The sequence below is a fragment of the Merops nubicus genome, unplaced genomic scaffold, assembly GCF_000691845.1.
Source record: "Merops nubicus isolate BGI_N331 unplaced genomic scaffold, ASM69184v1 scaffold3960, whole genome shotgun sequence".
In the NCBI taxonomy this organism is placed as follows: Eukaryota; Metazoa; Chordata; class Aves; order Coraciiformes; family Meropidae; genus Merops; species Merops nubicus.
The window spans coordinates 18,237-26,413 of NW_008584694.1; the positions used below are offsets into that span (position 1 = coordinate 18,237).

Consider the following 8,177-nt stretch of genomic DNA (forward strand, 5'->3'; position numbering starts at 1 on the left):
CTGAAGCACACTGAATCATCCCTGCTCTTGTCCAAAATTAAGACAATGAGTTGACAGAAACCACAGACTAGCCCACAAGAAGTGCCCCAAGAGCTGAAGGAAGAGAGGGGCTGTTTCTCCTTTGCTTCTGTAGATGATTCTCCTTGCCCTAACTCCATCCTCTTCCTTGGCGGATTTCTCGTGGTCTTTGAAGGGCTGATGGAGAGGGTTGTGGGTGACCAGAGAGAATGGGATAAGGTCCCTTTTGTTGGCAGCTGTTAAGAGTGTGACAAACTCTTACCTGTTGACAGTGACAAAATACACGTGGTACCCATATTCTGCCACTTTGCTTTCAGTGGACACTTACTACATTATTTAGTGTAGTGCATGTGTCTTTGTTTTAATATATGCCAGAAGTTATGTGAGCTTACACTGCAAATAAAACAAAAATTCTTATTATGTATTTTGGGTTTGGTCCATGTCTGTTCCCTCCCACCCTTCTCTCTACAGGAAAATACTGTGGGTTTGGCTTTCAAATGGATGGTTTAATTACTTCAAAAAGTAATGAAGTCACAGTACAGTTCATGAGTGGAATACACACTTCTGGCCGTGGATTTCTTGCAGCTTATTCAACCACTGACAAGTCAGGTATTTATAATTATTTGGTATTTTTTTTTTGTGCTGGTAAAAATAGAGCTGTCTAGTGAAAACACAGCTAATTTATTTATTCACACCCAAATTAACTTCTAAAAATGAACTTTTCCTGATATTTCTGCATAGGAAGTCAGACTGTCAGTTGCTCTAAGTTACTGTAAAGAAATGGCATCAAAGATTACCTTGGCTAGCAGAGGAAGAATCACAGTTGTCTGCTATGAATGAAAGAAGCTGCTTCAGATAAAGGATGAAATTTTATCAGATAGTAGTCAAGGTGGCAGATAACTAACAAGTTTTCTTGCCAAACTCTGTATTTTTTATATAGACCAACCTCATAGAAATTTTTTTTTTCAGTAACAGTGTCCTCAGCTCTTCAATTATATAATCTGCTGAATATTGTTAGTGGTTTTGCCATTTCTTGAGGATTTTCATGTGTATTCTAGCCTCTAAAAGAGGTTGCTGTATTTGTTTTGCTTCTCTTTCCACTCTCTGTAAAGGTGAGTGCTATGCCTGCTCCACAAGGAAGTGAAGGATTGCCAGCAATTGCCTGAGAAGGCAAAAGCCTTAAGAAAACCCTGTCTAAAAGTAATTCTGAAAAGAGCAGATAAAGAGTTTTCATTTTTATTTGGGGAGTTTTCTAATGCTTTTCTCTCTGTAATTTGAACTGTGTGTTTTGATACACAGCAGACAGAAACACAAAATTTGAGATGCCAGTCATGGATGCCAACAACGTGGCACTCTGTTTGTTCCCTGTGCTGCCTGGTTTCAGCACTCTAGGACCGTTAAATGTTGGAAACACAGGCTTGTTTAGCTAGCTTATTAATTTAATTTTGTGAAAAGAGAGAACGTTTGTGTGTCTGAATTATTTTAGGTGCTTTGAAGTACTGCTATAAATTAAAATCAAGTGGCACAGAAGATGAATTTTTGTAGCGTTTCTCTTGCCTGTGTCACATTCTCAGTGGACTTCCCAGTTACTCAGACAAATTATCAAGGTTCTACTGTAATACAAAATTTCTTGCAAGAAAATTTAGTAGGAACGTGGGGTTTTTTAAATTCTGAGACTTGCCAGAGAGGCTCAGTTGTGTATTTTTATGCACTTTAAAAAGCGTACTCAAACTTGTTGTCTTTATCATCTTCTTGACCTGACATTTTTTCTTTCCAGACCTAATTACCTGTTTAGACAATGCAAGTCACTTTTCCGAGCCAGAATTCAAGTAAGACTGATTTACCTGTTCCCTCCCCAGTCTCTTTAATGAAGTCATTTCAGTGTTTCTGCTTCACTCTGTTACTTATACCTGATGCAGCTTGGAAATTGGCTGTCCAGAGAACTTAAGAAACCAACTCATTAGGGTTAGAGCTGAATCATTTTGATATTTGCACTCTTCCTTCCTCTCTCTATCTCCTATTTGTGTTATTTACATGCAGTATACAGTAGAACCTCGTTAATTTGCACTAGTGCTTAGGAGCTAGTATCTCATTCCCATAGGATGAATATTGCTTTCACAAACACATATTCCAGCAAACCTACACCTTAAATACTGAAATTCAAATTCCAGTTACCAGAGGAGCATTAAACTGTGAAATGTGTTAAAAATTACAAACCCATTTCAGAGTTTGTTGTGAATTAATGAGGTTCTGTGGAGGCTGTACCTTCTGATGGGGGAAAGATGGCATTCCCCTCTTTTCTCCTTCTCCAGTTCCACCTAAAGCAAGGACAGTGCTTAAAGCTGCAAAACACATAAACTTAATTTTGGGAGAATTTCAGCCACTGGCATTGTGAAATGTTTCAAAGTACAGCCTTTGCATTTCTCTTTCATTTTCCCAAGTTCCAAAATAGGGCTGTAATTGTAGGTTCTAGCCTTGCTCAACACGTGCTGAAATCTCTGAATCCCACCATTTTCATGGTACCTGCAATGTTGCTTCAAGTGTTGAACTGCAGTGGAAGTGTGAACAGTTTACTCCAGTTCACTGTTACACCTTTAGGATTTAACACTTCATGTATGTGCAGTATGAAGTGGCACTGGCTTGCATCAGAGGTGCAGATGTCTTGCCTCTAGCTTTTCATGAGCTAGTGGTATTAAGTGAATTTGGCAGGTTTTTTTGTGATCAAATGAGCTATTATTTATCAGACATATCTTTTTATAGATGCAAACCAAATAGATATGTGGGTCTGTAGCTTATAAAATAAAATTCATTAATATTGGCACATGGCTTTCAATTTATGGAAGCCATGAAGTATTTATGTTATAAAATGCTGGCTTTATTAATTTATTATATTGTGACTGGAACTGTACTTTCAGCTGAGACTTTTTTTAAAAACTTCTTCAAATGTCTGTTCTCCTGTTGTGTACTTCTCTTCCTGAGCATTTTTTTGGTCTGATTTGATGTCTTCAATTAGGATATATATTAAAATAGTGATGTATAAATGATAAGTATTGTAAATCAAAACCATAGTGACTGCTTCATGACATTATAAGACTTGTAGTTGCATGCATATCTTGACCTGATATTTTGTTCTTTTCCAGTAAGTACTGTCCAGCTGGATGTGTGATTCCTTTTGCTGATATTTCAGGCACTATTCCCCATGGATACAGAGATGTAAGTAAGAATACTATGAGCTCATATTAATGTTGGTAAAACATGCTGTTGTGTGTTTCTCTTCCTGAGCGTTTTTTTTGGTCTGATTTTATATGTCTTCAGTTAGGATATATTCTTAAATAGTGATATGTAAGTATTGTAAATCAAAACCATAGTGACTGCTTCATGACATTATAAGACTTGTAGTTGCATGCATATCTTGACCTGATATTTTGTTCTTTTCCAGTAAGTACTGTCCAGCTGGATGTGTGATTCCTTTTGCTGATATTTCAGGCACTATTCCCCATGGATACAGAGATGTAAGTAAGAATACTATGAGCTCATATTAATGTTGGTAAAACATGTTACATGTAACAATTTCAAGTCAGTTATCATTGTTCACAATATTATTGTTATGTATTAGTTCTGCTGCCTGGGTTCCAGAATTTGTACCTCCTGAAGTGAGTAGCATGGTACTAATTTTTCTGCATAGCTGCCATAGGGCTGGAAGATGCTGGCTTTGTTTATTTTAAAGTGATTATAATTTTTCTAGCAATCTAGCATAAAATTATAACAAATCTCCTTATATTAAAATATTCTTTTAATAAGCCATTAGGTCTGCCACAGAGGAAAGACAATTTAAAAGCATCACTGAGCAAAGATTTTACTATTAAAGATGAACCTAAAGTGTGCCTCTCTGACTTTCTTTTCTCAAATATCTGTAAATCCTAGGCTACCTGCTGAAATAATTACCCATGGGTAAAAATGTCACCACAGTATAACTGTATTATATGTTCTGGTCCACAGTGAGTCCTCACTAAATGGCTGCAAGGTCATTTTTATAGCTGGTTACAAGGTGAAGTTGATTCTTTGCCTAAACATATTTGCAGCATCTGTAGGAGTTCTGCTTGGTGGGAGTTTTTTTTTCCAAAATCTGGAAAAACTGCTTTCTGTGGAGGAAAAAAGAAACTGTAGGAAATAAATGCCCTGTGACTTTATCTGTACTTCATTGCTCTGAATAAAAAGGCAGAGAATTTCCTAGAAGTCTAACTGGGAAAGGAATTAAATTGTCCAGCACTTCAAAGTTTCAGGTAGAGATGCAGCTCTTGCAAATGATCAGCAGCTGCTTGCTGCTTTAAAAATTACCCTAAATTTTGATTCTTTTGTGGGTGGCTGCAGTCTTCACAGTCCTTGAGGAGTTGGAGCACTTGTTGCTGGCATCTTCTGCTGAACAGGGAGGAGAGAGCTGCATCTACTGCAGAATCTCAAGTTCTTACTTTCAAGGGAAAGTAGGACAGGACAGGGGAGCTGTGTGTGTGAGCAAGACGTAATTAGATTTATTTAGAAAGCTTTTGGGATATTTGGGGTCTATGTAAGTCTTGGTGAGCAGGTGTTGTGGTCAGTGAGCTTGAGATGTAGGGGTACCCTGGCCTGCTGCACCATGCAGTTATTTCTGAAGAAGCCACAGTGGCAACAGTTGGTTTTGGTTTTTGTTTGTTTGTTTGTTCATTTGTTTGATTTTTAATAATGTGAGAAAGAAAACAATCCATGAAGTCTTTTTTTTTTCTCTGGAAATCACTTACTGATTCCTTCTTAAAGAACTGTGGTGAGGCTCTGTACCACTCAGCAGGCTCTGGGCTGAGCAGAGCAGCTCGTGTGTTTAGTAGCAACAGGTAGGAGTAGGCTTCACTTGTGCAGCCAACTGTTAACAGTAAATACAAATCTACAGCCATCTGTTATTTATTGGCTTGGGCAAGTCTGTGCTGGGATACCACACTAGTAATAACAACCTATGTATGGCTTCTCTTTGGATGTGAGCAAGGGGCTGTGCTAAGCTTTTTTTGGAACCTATCTGCTGCTCCTGAGGGTTAGGGTGTGTGTTGGTCAAGCTCCTTTGGCTTGGAAGGGTTTGCTTCCTAGATGAAGGAGATCTCCTGTGCTGATTATGGTCCAGGAGACAGGTGTCTTGCCCTGAAGGGCAAAGCCTGTGGCACAGCCTGCAAGGCAGGGAAATGGAAGTGCCACTGTGATGTTTGTTGATGGATCTGGGCTAACAGACATCCAGAGAGAGGAGGGGAGAATGGGACATCCTGCAAAGACTCCTGGAGTAACCAATCTCCATTGACCTGTGCAGCCTGACTGACTGACCTCTAGAACAAATTGGGCTGTGGGTTATGTGGTCAGGGTGCTGGATGAGTTAAAATAAAAAATGGAGCCCATTGGTAAAAGCTACAAAATTTGCAGTGCATCACTCCTTAATTGTGTGAAAATGAATGAACATATGTTCAGTGCACTGTCTATTAAGATGTTTCCTGTGTATTTATGTAGTCAGCTTCTGTTGTCTGACATAATAGATCTATTGTAGGCTGACTGGCTGTTTCAGACTCACTGATTCACCTTGCTGGTTTTCTGAGCTTAATTAGTGTTTACATTCCAAATACATCTGGGTGACGACACAGTGCAATGCAGGACCTTCTTTTTGTGTTTTTAGAAATGCCATAATAAACCAAAGATGAATGATTTCCAAATAACAGAGGTAACAGTTAAATGAGAACAGTATCTTGCTGTAATAGTGACCGAGACTGTAAGTGGACAATGAAGTGTTTACAATATAAGGTGTAATATATAATATAATTTATTTACCACATAGTATTAAATTTCTCTTTTTCACCCCTCTCCAAGTCATCATCACTTTGTATGGCTGGTGTTCATGCAGGCGTTGTCTCAAATACTCTGGGTGGCCAAATCAATGTTGTGATCAGCAAGGGCATTCCATACTATGAAGGCTCCCTGGCTAACAATGTCACCTCAAAAGTGTAAGTGTGCTTCCTATGTTCTCCTTAGCTTTAGCACCTTAGAGCTTGGCAGTGTCTCTTTGTGGAATTGGTTCCAGGTAGTGGAGCTACGTGTTCCATGGGCAGGTTCTGTAAAGTTCTCACAATGTCCTTTTGTTGTGGTGTGATTGTTTTACCAGATATTTTTAACCTCTAGACCATAAAGATTAATTTTACAAACTCTGCAAGGAGGTTTTATCTTCCAAAAGGCATGGCATGACATGACCATAAATTCCTAACAGTCTGGGGAAAAATCATAACTGAACATCAACTTTTTCCTTTCAGGGAAAAGAGTGTAACTTGCCTTTTTATCTCAGAAGCCCCAGGAATGAAAACCGAGGAGATCAATTCTTGTTATTATGTTTAGCTTCATTTAACAGGGAAGCATTTTGAGGAAGTCTTGTGTTGTACTGGGCAGATGCTTGTTTGACAGCCCTTAACTGGGGTTGTGTTTCAGCTGGCGAGGTGTCTGTACTGGAAGGCTGCAGCTTGGAGACAGGAGGTGTTGCTTTAGCCATGACGTGCTGGCTTAGGTGTGGGCACCTGGGGTGCAGGGGCAAGTGCAGGGACAAGAAAATTAGATTGGAGGCAGTTTGTTTCCCTTTCCCTCACTGACTGCTGCAAACCCATCCCCTTTGTTCTCTGCAGGGGACCATTATCTACCAGTCTCTTCACGTTTAAGACGAGCGGTAAGCATTGTCACGTGTTGATACTTTCATACAAGTCTTGTGAGTGGAAGTAAGTGTGCAGGTATTTTATGTCCTAATTTTTGTTTTAGTGAGACTTTTTTTTTAAACTCAATTTTTGTTTTTATTTTTAAATTGTTGTACTGTCTCATTTTGATGATTAATCATCACCACATTTATAGACACAGCGATGTGTAAGGTAATCTTTGTGTGTCTGAAGACAGAGATTCCTTCAGGTTATGTTCCTCTGTTACTGTCTGATTTAAAGTGCCTCAATTCCCAGATTCAGCAGAATGCAACATGGGAAGACACTTTTAGTAAGACTGGTGACAAAAAAAATACAACTGATTTTAAGGATCAGTGTTTGAGGTCAAGGCCATGGCTTCCTATATGCTTTGATATATTGTTTGAATTAACATTATGATACTGACATGGGTTTAAACCCCAAGAAATTATATAAACACAAAAAAGGAATGAGTGATAAAGTAGTCCCTTTCCCATTCTTGAATCTGAAACCATGACAGCTCCCCTAAAGCTTCTCTCTGGTGCTCTCTGTGGGTGGTGGCTGAGAGAATATCCCTACTACTCTTAAGCAGGCATCAGTCATGGAATACGCATGACCACAAAAGGAATGAATGATAAAGTAGTGCCTTTCCCATTCTTGAATCTGAAATCATGACAGCTCCCCTAAAGCTTCTCATCTAGTGCTCTCTGTGGGGGGTGGCTGAGAGAATATCCCTACTACTCTTAAGCAGGCATCAGTCATGGAATACGCATGACCACAAGTTTGTTTCCAGTATCACTGTTGGAAAGCAGAAGACAGTGTGTTTCTTTGGTAGAGTTGTTTCAGAATAAATTGAGATGGCATTTTATTATTTGGATGTAAAGTCTCAAACTCCAAGCAGGTAAAATCGTTGTGTAGTGTGAATTTTCATTTTGAATCCTCACCTTTGCTGTCGCTTAGGTTGCTATGGGACACTGGGGATGGAATCTGGGGTGATCCCTGATTCCCAGATCACAGCATCATCTATTCTTGAGTGGCCTGGCCAAACAGGACAAGTGAACATTTGGAAACCTGAAAATGCCAGACTGAAAAGGGTTGGTCCTCCTTGGGCTGCTTCTATCAGCAATGAACATCAGTGGTTGCAGATCGACTTGAATAAAGAAAAGAGAATAACAGGTAAGTGAATTTGATGTGCCTTTTAAGCAACATTTTAAAAGTTTTATTAGTGACATTTGTTTTTCCCAGTGCTTGGTCTTACATAGTAAGTCCAGGTGACATTCAGTTACCATTACACCAAAGCTGCTTTCATGTCCTAGCTAATACCCTGAGCAGCCTGGAGTTGAATGGGTGGAGTTTCATACTAGAAAACACCTCTTCCTGCAGAATTGTGTGAAGTGCTTCCTGTAACTTTACTGGATCCTTGATGCTTCCCTTTTCCTGCTG

The 8,177-nt window shown here is 39.2% G+C and overlaps 1 protein-coding gene across 1 annotated transcript in view; it reads left to right on the plus strand.

Annotated features, from left to right (window-relative positions):
• Positions 1-8,177, plus strand: part of DCBLD2 (discoidin, CUB and LCCL domain containing 2) — a gene marked incomplete at its 5' end in the record, with an annotated part of 20,579 nt that overhangs the window by 3,095 nt on the left and 9,307 nt on the right. Inside the window, 6 exons of the mRNA XM_008944914.1 lie at positions 490-627; positions 1,796-1,847; positions 3,159-3,231; positions 5,893-6,026; positions 6,693-6,733; positions 7,695-7,910. Coding sequence (XP_008943162.1) covers positions 490-627; positions 1,796-1,847; positions 3,159-3,231; positions 5,893-6,026; positions 6,693-6,733; positions 7,695-7,910 — 654 coding nt within the window. The remainder of the gene's footprint in view (positions 1-489; positions 628-1,795; positions 1,848-3,158; positions 3,232-5,892; positions 6,027-6,692; positions 6,734-7,694; positions 7,911-8,177) is intronic.